The sequence below is a fragment of the Apteryx mantelli genome, chromosome 4 (assembly GCF_036417845.1).
Source record: "Apteryx mantelli isolate bAptMan1 chromosome 4, bAptMan1.hap1, whole genome shotgun sequence".
Lineage (NCBI taxonomy): Eukaryota > Metazoa > Chordata > Aves > Apterygiformes > Apterygidae > Apteryx > Apteryx mantelli.
The window spans coordinates 30,480,869-30,502,795 of record NC_089981.1 but is presented as its reverse complement, the minus strand read 5'-3'; the positions used below and the strand labels follow the sequence as shown (position 1 = coordinate 30,502,795).

Sequence of the window (21,927 nt, the reverse complement as noted above, 5' to 3'; positions counted from 1 at the left end):
GAAGGAGCCTAGGATGCTGTTTGTTTGAAAAAATGGAACTGGTAATTGTGCCTATTTAATCCCTCTGTTTACATTATGGGTAGAACCACCAGTTCACAGCAGCCCCGGTGCATTGTTTAGTGCTGAGATCTGCGGATCTGAAACTGAAGTCAAGTCACCACCTCAAAACAAATTTATTTTCAGGCAGGTTTTGGCAGATTATTGTATCATTAGATTATTATTAGAAAGATTGTTGTGTTTTTGCCTACAGATTAAGTTTTAGGTAGTGTTTTATGTATGGGATTTTTTTTAATGAGAAAAATAGTTTTGCAGTTTAAAATAGATTTCTTGTAATCGAGTAGTCCTTTAAGTTATAGTCAAGAAATAATTCTTTGGAACACCCGTTATCTAGAATGCCTGGACTTAATCAGTTATATGTGACTTTAAATGAACCTATGCATTTTTAAAAACTGGTGTCCAAGTATGAGGAATGCTTTTGTGAGATTTCTTGCATTGAGCAATCTTAAAAATGTGTTTTAATGTGTCTGAAGATTTGGAACGTTTTACTCCGCAGCCTTGAAAGTCCTTCTAGTGTATTCTTTGAAAATTGGCCTTTTAGCCATTTGAGAAGACAAAATTGTTGTCTTTCACATAGTAAATGTCAAAAGACACAGAATGCCTTAAAAGTGCAGTATTAGTGTGTGTTAAAGATGTCTATGGCTTTATCTGATAAATATTATCAGAGGAAATTGATTATACTTGAAAACAAACATTTCCTCTGATAATCTCTTTAAAGTAAATCAACAGTTCTTGCACTATTTCTAGGTTGTCCAGGCTTGTAGTACCTTTATGTTAACTTCAGCAGAACGATACAGGGACTTATCTAGTCTGATTTGTCTGCTAGCATATGTTCTATGGCATAATTATGGCTAGAGGGGAACTTAATGGGCTAGTAACAAGAAGCTATTTAGTAGAAACAACAACCGCTAGGATTTGTAGTGTTTTCAGATCAGAGTAGGCTAATTCTAGTGTATATAGGAGAAATATATATCCCTTACCAAGACTTTGTTCCTGTAAAGTGTTGTTTGCATGCACACAAGCAGTTTAGTATTTGCTTGATGATGTAATGATAATTTTATTTTTTTCCCTATACTATTTTTTTTTTGCCTTTAGGAAATAACCACTGTAATAAGTTTTCTGGTTAATTAGCAGTTTAAAAGTTCGCTACTCAGAGTTCTGAGAGTTCTTAAGCAAGTTCCAAAGCCCCATAAACTTCAAATTTCTCTTAGAAGACAAATTTTCCTATTTGTTACACTGACCTCTAGTGGTCAGCACATTTGGAGAATTATCTTCAAACATCTTCCTCCAGTGTAAAATACAGTAGCCTTTTAGTAACTGTGAGGTTATCAAAGCCTGCTAAAGCAGCAAACATCCCACTTTTCTACACTAACTTCTATTCTTTCAGGGCGAGCACTCATATATGTTATGTAGAACATACAGGGTTTTGTAAAAAGGAGCAAACATCCTGTTGTCAAAATCCAAAAGCTACCCACAGTTTGCAGCCTGACATCTCCACCAATCCAAAAAACAAAGTAAAGTTAAGGACGCATAACTTGGGTAGATGGAACATCCTGCAGGATTTGTACCAGCTGCCTTCATCCTTCTGCATCTGGTGGCTTCTCCTGTGTCTTCCTCCCTGTGAGAAGCAACTGGGTGGCCTTCTTTTTGTAAATGCCGTGATTCTAAATGAAGTGAAGCAAGGTCTCAAGTGATTTAAGCTTTAGCAGGAGTGAGCTTCCTTCTCACAGTTTCCTGAGCTGGGTCCGAGATTCCTGTGAAGCCTGTTTAATTCAGAGACTCTTCGTTTTACTGTGACAGTGAAATTAGGGTTGGGGAGGGAAGAGCTGAAGGTATCATAAGACCTCTTGCAGACTTGTGGTTTTAAATTGTATAGTTGATATCTTGGACACCATATCGCAAGCACTTGATATACTAAGTTGCAAAAAGAAATAACGGAAGTTGAGAATGCATTCCTCTATGCTGTCTATATGTGGATAACAAGATTTAATTTCATTGAACATTAAAAGCTTCTATATGCATACATTAAGAGAAAAATAGTGCTCTTGACTTAGAAAAGCAGATTACAGTATATCATTAATAACTGCTTTTGTTACAACTCCTAAACTCTCAGCACGATACTGGTTTTGGTTTACAACGTATCAAATCCCTATTATTATTATTATGATTAATCATTTTTCTTGGTCTGATTGAGCTCCATCCACTGTCAGAAACAGATATTGAGGACAGACTTTTGCCTTTTATCTCTTTAGGGAGGAAGGGCCTTGCAGTCTGATAAGTCTCTAGGAATCAGTGGAAGCTATCCAAACACTAGTGACTTAAACTGCCATTTGCAGGTTTCTGCCATTGATAGTGCTCTAGTTTGTGGTGTTTGATAATTGATGTGATAAGTGAAAATGTATATTTGTTAAATGATAGTTGAAGAATACAACACTCAGATTATTCCAAAGTTTCTAATACAAATACTGTTTGTAAAAGAGGTATATAGATAAGAGTAAAGACACCTGTACTTTTTCCCTGACTTTTATTCATAATCACTGTTGAAATTTTGGGGGGATTTGGTTGCAGTCCTTGTGAAGGATCTTGGGCAATGTTCTACCAGTACTGCTGCTTTCAACTATGCAGTGTTGATCTTTTCTTTAGGTCTATTCTCACTTTCCTTCTATGTTTTTGCTTATGGGTAAAAACAAGTATTACAGCTACCAGATCCTCTCAGCTCTTTGGCTTTGAGTTTTTCTGTTCCAAAAGTGTTTCTGTTTTTGCAATAGGGGGATGAGTAGGGATAACCATTAAGTGCTTTCTGATTTGTGGAGTGTCTTGAGCCTGGAGGTATGGAAGATAATGTACTATAGCTGTGAATTCTAACTGTGAAGGGTCTATTCATCAAGCAGAGCATTATGGAAAGAATCTGATAATTTTTCCTAGGTAAGTTCAATCAAATTAGGGTGAAGTTGCTCTTTCAAATTAGAAAAGCCATCCAAAATCTGTAGATGGAACTAAGTGAGACTTGGTTGCCTGCCATTTCTTGACTAAGGAAGTTGGAAAAGAGAATAAGTATTTCTAATTACTTTCAGACAGGCCAGGCAAAGACCTGCTGTCAGAACCAAGTCCATGAGGAGGGATTTCTTAGTTCTACCCTTTCTCCCACTTCCATGAAGTTTCTTTAAGGATTAGATTATCATATCAGACATAATCCCAAATCCAATAGCTGCAGAGCCACACAAGTCCTTGATGGCAGCAGAAGGTGGAATATCTTTCTAGACAGCCTCATTTTTCTTGGGGTATCAGGCACTCCATGTAAGCAAATCCTGACCAGTACAGAAAGGAAGCTGCCTCCTGGGGCAGAACCCTACCCCTTGGGGAATAGGGATGGAGAACGTAATATTATCTGTTTGCATTTGAAAGAAAGATAAGGGGAGAAGGCATTTGTATCAGCCCAAACAGTGCACAGGCAATTTGGCTCTCTGAGGACACAGTCTGATTTGTTTGCTCCATATAGTCCTTGTACCATCAGTTTTTAGTGGGCTTTCAGTGCTGCAGATACTAAATTTTAAATCTCTATCATGTTTGGAATTTTAAAATAATTTAAAATCAGTGATCTGCCTGTGACATTTTTGAATGTACTACATTACAAGGAGGGTTGCAAACAGCGTAATCATATTGAAAGGATGGATTTTATTAGTCCTCTTTTAGTGACTGAAAACCAAAACCAAAACCGAACATCTCTTGAACGCACACCTAGTGGCAAAGGGAATCTCTTGTAAATTTAAGATATGTCAGGAGACTGCTTTGGTGAGCATGTGGATGTCTATTACAGTTTTAGCTGAATTTTAAGAATCAAACCATGTGGGAAGAAAGACTACAATGAGAATCCAGTATCCTTTTGGTCAACTAGGCAGAAGAAAAGTAGCCTGTATGTCAGCAAGCTCTTCACAGAAGTATACTTAGCTGTTCTTAACAGATTTATATGACAGCTGCAGGTTGCTTCTCTAATTAATCTTGAACCTTAGTTCTAATCAAATTCCTCATGGTAGGGGACTTGAATGGGAACAAGAAGGCAAAAATGGTGTGTGCAGCCTTTCTACGCCCTTGATTCTCACCGTTTCTTTGAGGGATTGGATTGAAGATGTTCTAGCTGAACTGGTGTCTGGGAACCCCTTGAGCATTGTTATATAGCTTGAGGAGGGATCCTCTGAATGCAGGTTAGGTGTAGTTCTGCTAGAGTTTCCCTTCCTGGGCCATCCTTTGTATGTCAAGGAAATACCAAAGGAACTTCGGGTTTGGCAGTGCTGATTTTTCAATGAGCTTTTTTTCCTTAATCTCTGGTGTCTTCAGCTGCAAGGCTCTACTGTAGTGTCACTATAGGATGAAAGGGATGTACTATAAAGGGTCACAGACAGGCCCATAGTGATAGATCGTTTGTCTGCAGATGCACACAAGAGAATGAGTTGGATCTTTACAGGAACAACTCATTTTCTATTGCTGCCTTACACGTTACCTGAAAATGAAAATTGCCATTACCCAGACTGTCTATCTGCTATGTAAGAAATTGAACTGCTGTCACTGGCTTTCAGTAAGTACATGTTAACATCCCTTTTCAGTCTCTTGCAATGTATTAACTCCTTCCATTATTTTCAATCTGAGAAGACTTGATAATATAAATCTCCCAATTTGATTTCAAAGAGCTCATGGATCCTTGTATCATGAAACATCTAATACACTCTGATATTTCTGACAAGAAGGGATCCCTGAAAAGAAATGTCAAATAAGGTGTTGGTTGGTATGCTCTTGAGAATACATGGCACCGTTAACTTCATTCCTTTATGAGCATGTATTTGATATATAGTCAAGTCTGCATGATCTGTCCTAGTGAACAGTTAATGGGAAAATTTGGATAAGACAGAAAATACTATGCCAGCCCTACCCTGGGGAGCCATTCAGGCTCTCTATGCAGTACTTGCATCAATATGGCTCCAGGGGGAAATGCCTGCTGTATCCATACCATCTTTCCCAGGGGCCCAGCATTCCCCGGGGCTCAGGAAGGCCTATTTGGTCAAAAATTAAAGAGGAAAAAAAGTACAGAGCACTTTGCAGGGGTATGAATCTAGCTTAATATTCCAAACACATCTGCTTTGCTCTTACTTTATATCTACTTGTGTAATTCGTATAGGATAAAGGCAGTCCAATGTTTATGTTTCTAGAGATTGTAAGGGACTTAAGTGAGAGAAGGGGCTTCTACTAAATAGAAGAACCAGGCTGAATTTCCACTTTAATGCACACAGTAGCCATAGAATTATTTCTCAGGGAAAAAATAATCCCTAAGAGATTGTTTAGGAATAAGTGAAAACACATGCTAGCAGTACTCTAATAGTGTACCACTATACATGTGTGTTGACTACATTAAAATTCAGTAGTGATGTCATTTAAAAAAATTGTATTTGAAGTTTTCAAAAATGTCAGAAAATTTATTGAGATGGGCTTTGACATTTCCCTGTTCTATGTGTGCTGCCATTTAAAGTTAAATCTTTACATCTTTAAGCTTTCATGTTAATTGTATACTATTCATAGTAATATGGCCCCTCGACAGTTAGCTTTTCAGGAAAGAATTGCCTGGTTGTGGGGTTTTGTTTGTTTCTTTGGGGGGGGGGGGGGAGTTCCATTCCTTATCTGTCCAGTGTTGACACTAACTATAGAGTGTATTGGAATATGCAAAGGCTCATTATTGAGTTAAGTTTTCTCAGGTTGTTGTGTGCTTTGCGTGTAAGTTGAGTCAGACTTACTTTTTTTAAATTACGACTCCACTGTTCCCCATACTCTATTCAGAGAGACTCTGACAGACTCTGTCTCTTTGAGGAATCCTGGCAACTTCAGTGAGACTCGTTGAGATGTAAGTAAGCAGTGGTGGTACCAGAATTTAACCCCCTTACATATTTCATTTTTTCTCAAGTGCCCTTCCTTTGAAGTTGGTACATTGGGCACAAACCTAGATTCTGGCAAGAGGAATTAACTTGATTATTCAAAACAATAAAATTCACTTTTCAGCACAAAACAATATTAACGTTGAAACCTTGTCAGCAGTATAGGGATTTTCTGGGGTGAGAGGTTAAGCAAATGACCTTTCTGAGAGAAGCTCTGTCTTTGTTACTAGAGCTGTAGCTTTGTCTTCTGTGTGTGCTTTTCTGCATGGCTCATACAGTATTGTGACTTGGTGAGCTGCTTCTGCCATTGCCTGTCAGAGTTTCATAATACACTACAAACAGGGAGGTTGTGTTTATATTTCAGAGATACATGCCTCTGATAAAGGCTTTGTAGCAGTAGCCTGCACAGGACAGCCTTTCAGGGCAAGTGTCAGAGTGCAATTATTAAGGATGCTGATAATGTGTTTGCATTAATTGCAATGGTCTTAAAAGTGGGATCTTCCTCTGTGTATCTTCCTTGGTGAAGAAATGTACATAAAGTCTTGATACTTTAGAAAGCAATGTCAAGACTCCATGACCTGGTGTAGGTCCAAGATTTTTACCTGTTCTATAAAATAGTCTCTGGCCAGAGCATAGAAACCGACTAACAGGGGAAGGGGAGATGTAGAGGAAAAGGATGAAAGGTTCCCTCCTGTCACAGAAAGCTGAAATGCTGTTGCCTGCAGGAGACTGAATATTGGTTTTCTGAGTGCTGGGAACCAGGGTCTGGGACCATTATGCCTATGAAAAAGTCTGCCCTTAAAATCTTGAAACAGTTCCCAAAGTACAGATAGAGAGGATCTAATAAATAAAGCTTCTGTGTTCTTCTTCAAGATCATTGCAAGAATTTGAAGGTTGCTGAAGTTGTGCAAGAAAGTTAGTCAAGCCATCACTCTTCCTTCTGTCTAAGTATTTCTTTAAACTTCTTAAGATCATTCACTAGTTCATCTCTACTTCCCAAAAATCTAGCTGCTGAAGATAAGTTTATTTTGTCTTTGACAGGTCCACTTAGATTTGCATCACGATTCCACCTTTTCTTGTCAGGGCATGGTCCTTGTATTACCTCTGTAATCATCGCATACTTTTTGCTTTCTAGGCTGGTAAGTCAAAGCAGCAAGAACTACACAAGTAAAAAGAGCATGTGATCAAAGGCTTCCTGCCTAAATCCTGACTTCTTTTCTAACTCATTTTTCATTTATGAGGAACCTATTACACATGAGTGTGTTTAGCTTTGCCAAATTTTTTACGCATTCTGCCTATCTTTACCTATTTTTATATTTTTGTATTTTTGTAGATGAGGGTATTTTTGCTGACTAACTATCTGCCCTTTCTTGTTACTGCACACACTGTTACAGTGCACGTTTTTGTGAAGCAGCTCTGATAACACGGAAGGCATTCTCACAATGGCCAAGCTTTGATATGAAATACTGCCCCTTTTGTGAGAAGACCTGTGATCAAATGAGGGGTAGAACCAAAGCAAGTATTACGGATTCATAACAATAAACAATATGTTTGAGTCTTTCTCTGCAACTGTTTCACAGCCCTTTTCTGCCTTGATCCTTTCTCTTAATCGTAAACCCCTTCATGGTAACCTTTTTTAGGAAGAAAAGTTGAAATCTGAATGAAGCTGGAAAAAATATGGGTGCTGCTTAATGAGCTTGAAGAGTCATTATGGTGATAGAATTAATGATGCCAGTTTGCTTTTATATTGCAATCTTGATATTTTGTCAGCCCTGTTGTTCTCAGCAAAATTGGTCTGAAAAGGGAGTTTCCTTTTTAAGGTATACAGTACACACATAAGTGAGATTTTGCGAAGTTTTACTGGTTCAGTATATGGAAGCATACACTTATACTTCCATTTACCATAGCATGTGACGCTGCTCCAGAATTCCCAGCTGTTGTTAGTGGCCAACCGATCTATTTGCTGCCATTTTCTGTTGTGTATTCTGATCTCAGTTCTTTACTTCAAGGCCTTGTGGTAGTATTTGTAGGAATGGTTAGTAATACTTAAGCGGACTGCTTTTATATGGTGGAAATTCAAGGAGAGATAGGTAGTCATGAGAAATAATGAAAAACATCACCATGGAGAGTGAATTTTGTATCAGTCATAAACTGGAGAAAAATTACACAATGTACAGCTTAGGAAAATAAATAAGAGGAAATAAAGAAAAAAATTGTAGAAGTGGCAGCATTTGATGGTCCAAATTATGCAGCACAAGGATAAGCACGTACCGTATACTGACTTGTGAAGTAATGAATTATTATTCAAGGCTGTCTTTATGGCCTCTTTTGTAAACCAAGTAGTTGTTAACTGCAGATGCATTTTGGAAGAGAGGACAACGGATTTATTTTAAAGCATGAAGGCTTCCATGGATGGATCATGGTACATTGGAAACAGCCACAGTGCCAATTATAGATTTAGATGCTTAATTGCTTTAAAAATTATTCCTTATGCATTATTATCATTGTGCCTTATTATATAGGCATAGCAGTGCTCCATACCCACTTAATCTGCTAAGTGCCAGCTGTTAATGTGATTACATGCATTCATTAACTAACTAGTTAAAGCCATCTGAAATTTGAAGCAGCCACTGAAGTTCTGATGATTTTTTTCTTGATAACAAAGTATGGAGGGGAAGGAGCAGCAGTTGCATAGCAGATATGCAAGAAATACATTGGTGCAACATGTACTGGTGATGAAACTGAAGGCGCTCATGGAAGTCAGCCCTGAGCCTTTGCGTAGTTGATGCATCAGTGCTGTTAGAGATGCCATTTTTGGTTCTGAAACTGAAACATGCATTTGTAAGGTAGAAAAAGTACCCGTGAAATTAATTACATTATGCCAATGGTAACTAAATAGTTACATTTTGCCATTTTACTTAACAACTACTATATTTACAGTTGGATACTACAGTCTTCAGTTCTTTCCTTTGACAACTTATGAATGTTGTTGTAAGTTGTTAAGTGGTTGTCCTGTACCACCTCAGAAATAACTGCATTTTTATGGAGAGCAGAATGATCCCTATGTCGTTAGTAGCTATTACCAAATGATGCCATGAATATGCTTGGTATTAGTCAAGAAAATCCTTTTCTGAAATCCTTTTTATCTGATGAATTTCTTTTTCATATTGTACTCTTTGAGTACCAGTTGTATGAGTTGCCAAACAAAAACTGGCAGAGACAAATACCTGTTAGGAAAAACTAGCAAAAAAAGTGTAGCTTATAGATAACAAATGAAGGAGGGGGGAGGGAGGAAAAGGATACAATAGTAGCACTGCAGTAATTGAGGTCAGTGAAAGTAAGTGTAGAACTTTTGATGGGATAGTGTGTGTCTTGCCTTTTCTTGTTAAACAGCTTCTGACACATGACTTTCTTGTCCATGGTTCCTTGGTAATAATGAGAGGCACTTTTTTTTTGTTTGCTTGGCTGTACACCCTCTGAAGAAATCAGGTATCTAGACAAAGCTACTGAAGCCTGAAGCCTTTGTGAGAGAGAGTGTGTGTGTGTGTTAATACAAGGGCAGTGTAAATGAAAGATCATTCTAGCTTCAGTTAGTAATAAAAATATCCTTCCTTACTAAGAAGAATTAGTTTCATGCCATGTATACCCTGGATTTCACCAATGTCTTTTTGTTTGGTGTCTGTGCCTCACACTGTATAATGAGCAGTAGAAAGAGGAGAATAGATTTCTCACTGGGAAGCTGAAATCAGTGACATCAGATGAAGCAATAAAATTTTGTATTAAGATCAATTGCATAACTAGTAAACATAATCCAGAAAGTACAAGGTATGAGGTTTTTTGACCTAGCTAAGCAACATGTGACCAAACCCCTGCCAATCCCATGACCAGTCTGGCTTCTGTTGGGTGATCTCCCCAGCCCAGGTGTATGGCTGGCTGACACCTGTGTAACTTTTCTCTGGTACCAGTTGCTTCAGTGGCACAATGCAGACATGCACACCAGCCTTTTATCTGCGTAGAAAGCTGCTCTTTGCATGATGTGAAAAGCTAATGTAGTGAAGACCCCATGTTAACATTTACAGCAGTGTGTTGTGGATGATAACCTTTCTTCCACAGGAAAAAGGGAAGCAGCAGTGGACTGATCTTTCCTCCTTAGTAATAACTGAGCAAATAAATGTGCCTACCTTAGCATTGCTTCAGGCAGTACTACCTACTGGTTTGCCTTTGAGCCTTAGCTTCCCATGATGATTCTGCAACTGTAGAAGAAGGGGTAAGAAGGAGAACTGACTGTGAGACTTGGGGCCAAGTTCTGCTTTCAGAGACAAAGATGTGGAACACCCCTGATGACTTGTTGAAAGGCAGATGGGCCTATAGTAATTATTTTTACTTCTTGTGAGAGACTGCCTGAACAGAGTCCCTTCCCCAAAGGATTTTCAGCCAAATAAAGGGAGGAAAAGCTTTGTCATCAGAGATTCATGCTTAATTCCATTGATTGATATTATAATTGAAAGTACTTGCTATTGTTTTTTTTCCTTGTAGAATAAGGAGCTGAAATAACAACATGTTTGCTTAGTATCTGAAAAATGGCAGTGTTTGGCAAGTGGCCTTAGAGTTTCTAAACAAAATTCCCAGGTATCAATTTCCTTGAAAATCTTGCAGTCTTGCAGATACCACCTGGATTACTGAATGCTGTTTCAATCGGGAAAATAGCAAGAGATTCATAGATCTCTAGGAAATACTTCTGCCCGCAAAAATGTTAGGTAAAATTCAATAGGTGCCTGTATGAGTGTATTCTCTGAGGACAGTTGTTTCTGGGATGGCTGTTCATCCATGGAAAATTATCCTTGAAACTGTCTTTATTTGTAATTGCACACATATGCATACACCACTCTTTTACCATGGCTCTTCTCCCCCCCACCCCCTTCAGAGCCCTTTATGGGGATTCATGTGCCCCATGAACCTACGTTGCTTGGTCATCTGCCAAAAGTGTAACAATAAATACAAAAGTTAAAACCTTCAGGGAAAGTGTGCTTGATTTGGAGAAATCCAGATTATGGCAACTTTTAGTTGTCATAAATAATGGGAGGAAGTGAAGACGCAGGCTTGACCTCAGCAATGTCTGTGTACAGTATGGATGGCTCACGTTTGCTTCCTGCTCTTAAAGACTCTCCCCTCACAGTTCTATCAAGGGAATTTTCTGCCTTGAATGTGTTAATTCTGTACAGAGTAGGAAAAAAAGCAACACTCCTGTAGGTTAATCATCTAACAGATGAAAAATAATTACCAAAATACTTGTAGAAATTATATTCTTTTAGCATTTCACAAGCAAGATGCAGAGACTCAGGCTTAGCGGTACAGAAAGTCAGGGGAAAAGGGAAGATTGCACGTGAAGCTTTCCACCTGTTGAATGATAGTCCAGCTTTGTGGCTTGCAGTGATGCAGAATTTTTACCCTCTAGACATGTCCTGCAATAATTTTATTTTATTTTATGCTTGTATGTTTTTTAAATTGATTTTATTTCAGGGTCCCTGCGTCCATGTCCCAAACCTCAGCTTGCTCATCCTACCTACCTTTTCAAACACAGCTCCTTCTATAGAGTTCATGTGTAGTGCTGTTCACTTGCTCTAAGTTTACCTCAGGCCAAATTATACCCTCAGTTGTTTTCTTATCATATATCTTCATGCAAGATTTTGATCTTTTCCACTTGCTGTTGGAATTTTGGAATATTCCTCTTCCATGTGTCTTATCGGATGTCTTTTCCCTACATCATTTTCATCTCTAATTGTGTTTTTATACCTACAACTCCTTCCCTCCTGTAGTCTTTCAGTCTGCACATTTAAACATGTTGGGCACTGTGTTTGGGAGAAAAAAATCTTTTGTATTTTGAGCATTTATTTATGGGAATCATGAAAATATTGTTGCCTGTGACTAAGAAGAATAAGGAAATACTTTCCTACAAGAAATAGATAATGGCAAAAATGCCAAATGCTCTCTTGGAAATTGTCACAAATGCCCTGAGAAATTACTAACAAATATGACTTGCATTTTGTATACTATTTCCTGTAAAAATTCTGTTTCGATAGAGAACTTAGTGTATGTATTTAACACACAGCAGGCTGAACAAATACTGGCCTGCTTTTCTTGTCAAGCATGTGTGTACATGTTCTTGAAAAGTGTTGAGCAACGTTCATTCCTACTGGCTGGGATCAGGAGCACATCTGATCTACATATCTCCTGTGATATGAAGGTAATTGGTGAGATTATTTGCATAAGTTTAAGTTGTTTTTGTGACCGTCATGTAGTTGTCAAAGAACAGGCAGATATACCTGTGACTTTCTCCTCTGCAATGATTTTTGGATGCGTACTTAAAAACTACCCTGCTTTTCTCAAGTTAAGACCTTCTAAAAATGGTCTAAAATCATTGAGCTTTCTTAATTTCCATTGCAAACTTGTATTTCAAATCACAAGCTCTATTCTATCACATTTATCTGGCAGGGTCTGTCAGAGTAGTTTCCTCATTAGGCTGAGGGTTTAGCATATCTTTCTTCTTCGAAGAAATGAGGCTGATTCCAGGATTCAGGCTATAAGAAAGTGCCTCGACGAGTTAAGAAACATTGCATATTTACAAATGTTGGAATCTAATGTGAGAAACCAATGTCATTAGTTTCCTGTCAGTATTGTCAGGGGAAAAAGGAAAGCATCTCGAATGAATCAAACAACTTAATCTTCTCAATTTATGTTTTTGTTTTTGTGTAATCTTTTTAGTAAGAGATCAAAGAATGTGCTTCTTGATGTACTTTGGGAGTTACATGTCTGGTGGTGTATACTGTTACTAGATAAGCAATTCTCTTTTGATGTTTCTGTGTAGCTAGCTGAAGCCAACTTTCAGGTCTGCAGGTGACTGTGTGGGTGCGGAGTACGATACCATACTGTCTCTGGGGACGTTGTCAGTGAAGCTTCTGCACAACAGATGCATTTGAAGACTTTCCAAAGATTGACTTCCCTCCCTGCCATCCCAAGTCTCTGTGTGACTAATACTAATGAGTTACAGTTTGAGAGTACAGCTCTTCAGAAATGAGAGTTTTTATTTATTTGGCTAGCTGTTAATGTCTGTGGAGACTGTTTGTAAATAATTTGGACTTCCAGGAAATGAAGACGTTTTCTTTGTGAATCAATAGGTTATGATGAGAAATCAGGGACAAGTAAGGCATTTGAACTTTCTTTGATAATGTATTTTATGTAAGAAATGGTTTATAGAGACGAGTGTGGTCACCAGTCACCTGAGAAAAGACTGAAGTGTTGGTTGGAGATGTGAGACGGTGCAGTTACAGAGAACCTTACAAGTGACCTTGAAGAGAGATCTGGTGCAGTTAAATACTGAGGAGGAATGCTGTGATTTCATTGTACTGAAGCTCCTCTTAAAATAAGGTCTAGGCATATCATTTCCCATCTTCTCTTTTTGTTACTGAAACCAGAGGTGTAGCCTTGTGGAACAAAAGCATTTTATAGTTACACAAATATTACAAAGTGAAGATCCCAGTAGCATCATTGCACACCCCTAAATATGGACCAGAAATTCAAGTAGACTGAATTGATAAATTCAACCATAAAAATATTGTGTGACTGAAACTGGTTTGCTATTTAAACATAGATGCCAAATGCAGTGAAATTTTTCTCTAACTTGAATCTGTAGTTTTAAAGAGCACGTTCTATACATAGAATTCAGTAGCCATGATGTGCATCCTGTACAGACTCTCTTTTCTCTTCCTTTCTCTTTGTTTTCCTCCTTCAAAATTTTGCTCTTTTTCTAACATGATAATTTAGGCTGAAATTAAATAGTTCATCTTTGTATATAAAAATAACATAACTTCTTAGGTTTATTGTCTGATAAGAATCATTTTGCAATTTAATTCATTTGGAGTTATCAGTCCTGGTCTTTAGTCGTATTGTGATGAGTAAAAATTGTTTTTAATTAGCTATTTTTCATATTAAATTTTCAGCCTCAGAGGCTGATAGGCATGCTACCACAAAAGGTATGTGGGGGCATGTTATGTGAAGACTTACAGGCTGCAATAAGCTGGCAGCATGTGCTGTCATAGGTGTGCTTTCCCTTGAAGTTATGCTTTTGTAAGTAACATGCCGTAGAGCCTGTTGGAAAGGAAGGTCTAAAATTGTTTTTGTCTTTGTTTTTTGTAGAAGCTCCACCAAAACTGGAAGAAAATCCTGCTGAAGCATTCACTGACTCATCCCTCTTTGCTCACTGGGGCCAGGACCTCAGTCCTGAAAATAGGCGTATTGCTCTTAAGCAATTCCAGTATTACGGCTACAATGCTTACCTGAGTGATCGCTTGCCACTGGACAGGCCCCTACCTGATCTTAGACCTAATGGGTAAGTGCTGTAGTTGAATCTAGTACTACAGGTCCCCAAGTTCTAGACTCTTAACTTTTTCATCTGCAAATTTTATGTTGTGTGATGACCTAGTAGGTAAGTTATACTGGATGGCCAGAATGAGTCATCTGTATAAAATACACAAAGGCGGGGGGTTTCAAGTGTCTCCTGAAATATTAAAGTGCCCAACATAAGTCCTACTAAAATTCCACTAAGTACCCATTAAAAGTCCCCCAAGTTATTTGAAAGCTCAATGTCACCTACAATTTATATTAGACAGTCAATATTTTATTGCTGTGAGAATGACCTTTTTATTTAAAATTTCAGTTTTATCAAAAGATCTGGCTAGGAAAGGAAGAAAGTAAGAATTACTCTTTTTGAAAACCCAGGACTGTCTGATAAAGATCAGTGAGCGTATGAGGCTGGTCAGCTACAGTAGTAAAATAAGCAGCTCAGTCAAGCAGTGTGAACCAGCTGGAAGCCCCCAGAGCCTCCAGTGGAGTTTCATTGATCTGTTCTCTGCTGAAGCATATGTGTCTGGCAGGGTAAATACATCCACTGTTATGCCACATGGCTTTGGTGAGATGGATGGGACCAGGGAACGAACAACCCTCTCTTTAATGTGTTTGAGTCCTATTCCAGTAAGATCACTTACAGGGAGGGTTAATACTCAACTTTTCTTTTGGCCTTGTTATTACATCTGATCCTCTGAAGCGGTGGGTGGAGGAAAGTAGTAATTTTTTGCAGCTCATTTTATTAAAAAAAATAAAAAAATCATAAATGCTATAGGTACGTACTGAATTGAACCAATAACCAAGATGTGAAAGGCAAGGAACTAAAAGGCTCCTTGCCAATATCCAAAGCAATCCAGATGTGATCTTACTCACTTCTTTTAACCAAATGTTTCAATAACTAGAGCAGCAAGCAGTAGATTTGACCATATATTAATATGGCATGTTAATATATGTTAATTATATTAATATATTGGTTGCATATGTTGGTTATTAACATGCATTACTATATCATCCAATATTAATGAAAAGATTTGAACACAGTTTCAGGCAACAGTTTAGCAATTTAAAATATATCTATGTTATAAAATGCAATATATAAAAATATATAAATATATATATGGTAGATTTACTGTAATAGCAACATAAGGGAAATGATGGTATGTGCAATTTTATTTGTGTTTGGGTTAAATCAGTTTAGCACTGTCTTTAGGGAAAATCTATCTCTTCTTGTAATCATAAACTAATTTAGAAATCTTCTGTGACTATCAAAACATCACTGACAGAAGTATGTCTGTTCTTGTATCTCTTTGAATGATTCTCCTGAATGACAGAGAAAATGAACGTTACTGTAGCTGAAAGAAATGAGTTGTGGTTGGGATTTTGAAAGAAATTCCAAACACAAACAAATCGTGGTCCTAATTTCTGTGGAAGTTTTGATCCCAAGTTAACTATCTGCCAAAACCACATTAGACATTACAACATGTTTATGGATTCACGCATACAAAATAATAGCTTAGTAATGAGAGTTCAGGAATATTCCCCCCCCACCTGCATCATGGTTCAGGAGGAAGTGGGTAATCTGACACTGAAATTCTGATACTGGGGGAAATTAAATGTATTTTCAGACAGTATGTACACTGTTCACTGTGTAGGCACCACACTGTGGGACACATTACAACACATTATTATGAAGTCAAGTTTCTGAAAAAAGAATTTCTAGTCCTGATATGTGAATTTTTATTTATGTGAGAGAATTTCTGTAGCTATTGCAGGAAGAAACTTACCCAGGGAGAGTATATTTTCCTCTATAATCATCCATTTTTAGGATTGCTAGCACCTATTTATAAAGCCTGTTGCATTAGTCACTTGCAGGCTCTGTATGGTTACATGTAAATTATCCATGGGCAGATACTAGACTCGAGCAGCATAGCCTGAAAGCCAAGGGCAGCTTGGCCTGAAAGGAGCCTACGCCTATTTCAAGTGGCGTGGAAACTGGGTTAACCTTGCTGGACCTTAGCTGGCGGGGGTATTTCTGTTCTGACCAGAAATGCAGGAAAACACAGATATTGTAGAGATACCAGAATAGCTCAGGAAGGAAATAGCCTAGGTCTAACCAAGTACATTAACTAGTGTTTAGCAGTGGCTCAGAGTCAGCGTGACATAGGAATCCTACCCAGTTAAGGATTGTGGGGAGGTAGCTGTAGGGAATGGAGTTCACACGGATGTGTCCAAGCTGAGCCATGGTCTATCATCTATATTATAATGTATCACATGAAATATAGGATGTTGGTAAGGCAGCAAAAATATACATATAACTGAAGTCTAATGTAATTCACACGTGATTGGCCCCAGTTGAGACTGGGAATTAAGCAGTCTACTAAGAGTGTATGTTGACAGTTGGCAGGCTAAGAACAGAAGGACAATATGCCGTAAGCCCCCAAATTACTCAGACTTAACTATACCTGCACCCTTGCTAATTAGTTTTGAACCTGGAAAAAGTTCCTGAGGAGTCTGCGTAAACCCAGTGATGTCAAAATGCTGTCCTCCTTACAGGCTGTCAGTCCAGGCAGTAGCAGCCCACGTAGCCTCCTCTCCTCTCCCTGCAGGCCCTTATGCTTGTACAAGACTTTTAGAGTACAGAAACATGAGGACAGTATCTTCATTTCATGTGAGTGGCTATATGAATCTATTAATGGATCTGCATAAGATGTGCTTTAGACATTTGCTGGCAAACAGTAGACAAAATACCAATAGCATCCAGGTGCCTGTGCATAGGTGTGTATTTCTGAGGAGGGGAAGCAGGCAATTAAGTCTAAATCAATATTTTTTTTTGTCAATGTTAATACGTAGTGTATGCCAGAATAGTTGTCTTGTTCTGGAAAATGACCAAGCAGCACATTTAAGACAAATCAAATTCCTTCTTCACACAGCGCACCGTGAAATTGGGCAAGCAAGCACACCATGTAAGCCAAAGTAGAAATGGATTCAAGAAGGGAACAGACATTAAGGAATACTAAGAAAAAATGTAATGCATACACTTTGTTTGACCTAGCTGTCTTTTCGCTTTATTGATAACTCAACACCTAGCAGACAAAAATCTCTCTGTTTCCTTATTAAAATTTTGTGCCTGTGTTCCTGCAAAGCCTCTTGGTGCCGAGAAATACAGTAAACCCTTTTATATCATTCTGGTATGACTCAACTGTGAACTTCGTGTCCCTTTCTACAGTGTTCTGACAATTGACATCAGAATAACTTAACGGAGGAGCTCAGCATCTCTTTGCAGGGTCCTGCAGTTAGAGATGCCTCTCCACATACGTAATAACCACAAATTATAGCATAGAGGATTTTCTGATGTTGATTTTGTCAACACTTAATGCCATAAAAATATCAGAGGACAATTAGAGATTGCTGAGCCACACACATGCATGTAGGAGAGGGCAAGTATTCAACCTTTCCAAGCCCTCCAATGTGGGCAGCACAGTCCCTGTGTGCAAATAGAGGAGACTGCATTCAGTAGCTAGGGCAGTACACTTTGCCCAAGTGGTTTTTCCTAGTCTTCTCTGGAAGAGAAAAAAAAAAAAAAAGAAAAAGAAAAAAAATCATCATCAGTCAGAACCATCCCACAGACTGCAGTTGGGTCAAGCACAGATTGTGGGATTTTCTTCTGTTGTAGGTAGTACACAGGCATGAGCCTTGTGTTCTATAACTATAACTTTCAGGATCTGATCACTTTTCACTGTGAATGTTTACACTAGCACAGTGCAGTCCCCAGACCAGGTCATGACTCTAAAATCTGTTACAACACAGGTTATAATAAATAACTTTCATGGATATCCGGACCTCCTGAAATAATTGTCCTGAAATAAGCATTGAAGTAGTCTCAGTTTTTGTGGTACTTGGCAGCACAAGCAGTATTGTGGAGGATCCCTTCTGCTGACTCTCCCAAGACTTCCCTTTGTTTAGTGCTGGAGTTGCGATGATCTGCTGCTTTCCATTGATACACCCATCTGTCAGGCAGCTGTGCATCTGCGTCACAGGTTAACGTGTAACTGCTGGCTCTAATGAGCTCGAAAGCATTGAGGAAAGCAGTGTGGGCCTTTCTCTGTGCACGACCAGGCACTTCTGCATTAGCTATAGTTCTGTTGTGCTTGTTACTTTAAGCAGGGCAGGCAGTACCCACAAACCTTGTTGTGAGTGAAATGTTGAACAAACTCACACAGAAATACGTCATTAAAAGTCGGGTTGTTTAGGGATCCCAAAGCTGGGCACCGGATCTCCTTCTGAGTGAATACAATATTAGTCTTCTAATTTGTTGCCTTTAATGTGTTTTGGGTTTTTTTTGTTGGTTTGTTTGTTTGTTTTGCCTGATCTAGTGCCCTGAAGCACGTCTGTGAAAGAGATGACATTGTCTTGTCTTACCTAGGCATGAGAGGGAAGGATAGTGGAAAAAGGCGTGTGCAGTAGGACCCAGCAAAGCAATTACTCTGAGAATTTTGTTCCTGCATAGCACATACGATAGGAAGGAGCTGGCCAATAGGCATAAAGCAACTTTTTCAATCGGTGTAGCTTCAGTCAGCCAAATTTCTTTTGCATTGGTAAAAACAGTATTTTCATGAAAAAGTGAAGGCAGGAAAGGTGGAGGAGTAAAAGAAACATTTAAAGCTGAGATAGCTTTTCATCTGGCTTTGGAGAATGCTAAATTGTATCGTACAGCATTTGGCTTGCAGCAGATTTGACTGACTGACTCCCAGCTGACTCAGTGTAGTTTGGCATCTAGAAGAGTCCAGAGGAGATGTTCCATTTCCTTTGCAGAGAAAAGCTTTGGCCATTTAGTAACTACTTTCTTGTTTTCCAAGTTGTATTATTTCGAGGCTCAGTTCAGAAAGGGACAGTGGCAAAAGTCTTGAAAAGGAACAGGACTAGGCTTGTGATAAACTGGCCACAAACTGAGTAGATGGGGTATCCAGTGAATGCAAATAGGAATACAGAGTGGCTGGGAAAAGTATTAGCTGGTTGCGGGGGCAGGGGGTTGTGCTGTGTTTTACTACTAAAACTGTTTATGGGCATACATCTGTCTAAAATGTGTGTCGGTGTTGTGGTATATAGAGAGGTAGTGTGCAAGGCAACACCAGACTTGCATGAGCCTGTAGACTCTCCTTTATTAAAACTGTTACAAGAACAACATGTGATCCCAAGTTGTGAGGTTAAAGTTAGCCATTTGCATGTTAGCCCCTCCTGGGCGAAGCCAGCCCCCGCATGCTTACCTTCCGTTAGGCCGGGCCTCAGGCATGGTGCAGCTGTCAGGTCAGGCTGCCTCGTTATGTCCGTTCCGATGTGTTTGAGTTCTGCGAGGGATGTGTTGGGCTCCATGTTCATTTCCACCTGAGTTCCGTTGTCCTCGTTCACGAAAGGCAGCATAAATATTACATGGGGTATTTGACATTTCAAAGGAATTCTTTATAAAGAGCACTTAAGCCTGGTCCTTTACCTGTTAGATTATTTTGGACAGAAGTCCTGAGACTACCAAATTATTCAGCCTTCCTGTCAAATATCTAATGTTTATTTCTGACATTCTTCCCACTCTTTTTTACTCCCCTTTCTACCTTTGGTTCTTCTTTTTCTTGCCTCACTTTTGCCTGTTGGCAAACTCTCTGTTGGTGCTGTCGTAGCAGTGGGGTGCACTGCCTGAGCAGCCACCCGCTATGATTCTGGTTTGTGCTTCAGTTTTTCCTGCCCATATGCGTCTGCCCAAATGGCTGCTCTAGAGTGATTTTGTATCACTAACAGTGATACCAAATCGGCTGCAGTCTCCAAGATGCTTTAATAGCCTAAGTTAATAATGAATGTTGCTGGCATCCGTTTATTGGTTTTGATACTCACTGTCTCCGTTAACTTAAAAGAAATGTGATGTGGTAAACGGTTCTCACTCTCTCATCCTCGCTCGTGTGCCTTCTCTCTTTCTTTAATATGTCATGACTATGTGAATGTGCTATAGTTCTTTCACTTGGCAGACATTTATATTAGAAAGTACTCAGAATAATCCCTGGCAGAATACTGTAAGAGACTAACAATTTTTGCCCAAATACCTACACAGAGTTCTCATGTTCATATAAAGGGGAGTTTTACTGAAATCATCAACTCTGTTTACTGTTCTCACTGTTTTATTCAGACACAGGTCTTGATTTTAAGTACCAAAAAAAAAAAGGAACTTTATGGTATGGTTTGATGGGCATGAATAGCTTTTATTGAAAGGAGTAATCTGTTGCAATTAAATCTATACTGTAAAATGCTTAGGAGACCATGAACTAATTACTCTTGTGTCACAGTCCTGGAACTTACCTGCATATTTATCAATTTTTCTGTCTGTTATTCAGTCTTTCTTTATTATACATTTCTGTTCATTTTTAGGGAGTTGTGTCAGGAGAAAAAAAAGCTGTCCATATTTGCTTTTATAGTTACATGGTAACTCTGCGCATTGCTCGCACAATTGTATGCCTGGCTTTGTTCCCTCCTGATGGAAAATTATAACCACACCTCAAGTTCTATACATTCGAAGCAGAAATAGTTTACTGTCTCGTTGGCTATAGTTCTGTAATAGACTGTAATCCCCAAGGATCAGGGTTGGGGGGAGGCACTTTTTATGTCTTTTTCAGCATGAGCTTTGTTACCACAGTTCAATTAACACTTAAAATACTGATAGTAGTGAAAGGGGAGATGAAGAATGATCACAAAGTGAATTGGTAAACATAAATAGTTGAGCTGCAATTCTTACAAGACCTGCATCTTTTGCAAGATTTTTAGTGCCATTTATTTTATTTATGCCAGAATTCAGAAGAATAGGCTTTTCTTTCCTCCCATACGTCTTGAACTTCCATTTGCCTTTTTGGCTCATGACAAAATGTTACCAAGTCATGGAGAAGGTACAGTTCTGTTTCTGCTTGTGCTTTTGAGAAATTCTTATTCTGTTCGAACTAACACCCTCCCGTATGAGTTTTTAGGAAGGATACCTTAACCCCAAATGTTTTACCCACATGCATTACTTCATCCTCTATTCAAAAAAAAAGTTAAAAAAAAAAAAAAAGTGCTCTAGCTGATGTAATTTTGTGGTCAAAACACAAAACAGGGTTCTTCATGTGTTCTGGTGCTGTTGTTTGGCTATGATACTATTGCAACTCTTAGGTGAAAGGTTCTAAAAAAATGGAGAACTGTAATTCTTTTCCACCATATATGTACATAGTTGTGGAAGATCTCAAATAAAAGTTATTAATTCAGGAAAGCATTCTTTCTCTGTTGTTCTAGTTGTTTTAAACTAATTTTAATGTGACTGACTGAATTGCTTTAGCATAATGTGTATATTCTGGATGAATATATTTTTCTCATGGACGAATATCTGAAAGAAGATTTCTAATGTATTCTCTCCTCCATTTACCAGAGTTGTGCTTGATATAGAACACCAGGAATTTCTCTTAATTTCTAGTAACCATGGCAACTGTTACTTTAGTGTTATTAGCCTAATGTAATTTAGTAGAGTTGGTTGCTGGAGGTAATTTTT

General features: G+C 38.5%; 1 protein-coding gene across 11 annotated transcripts in view; it reads left to right on the top strand.

The window, feature by feature from the left end:
- GALNT18 (polypeptide N-acetylgalactosaminyltransferase 18) overlaps positions 1–21,927 on the top strand; it is a 251,104-nt gene that overhangs the window by 106,059 nt on the left and 123,118 nt on the right. For all 11 annotated transcript variants that reach the window (XR_010884078.1, XR_001294744.1, XR_001294745.1 and 8 more), the window contains one exon: positions 14,169–14,361. Coding sequence is in view for 6 of the 11 variants with exons in the window: in XM_013957884.2 (XP_013813338.1) it covers positions 14,169–14,361 (193 nt within the window). In the remaining 5 variants the exon portion in view is untranslated. The remainder of the gene's footprint in view (positions 1–14,168; positions 14,362–21,927) is intronic.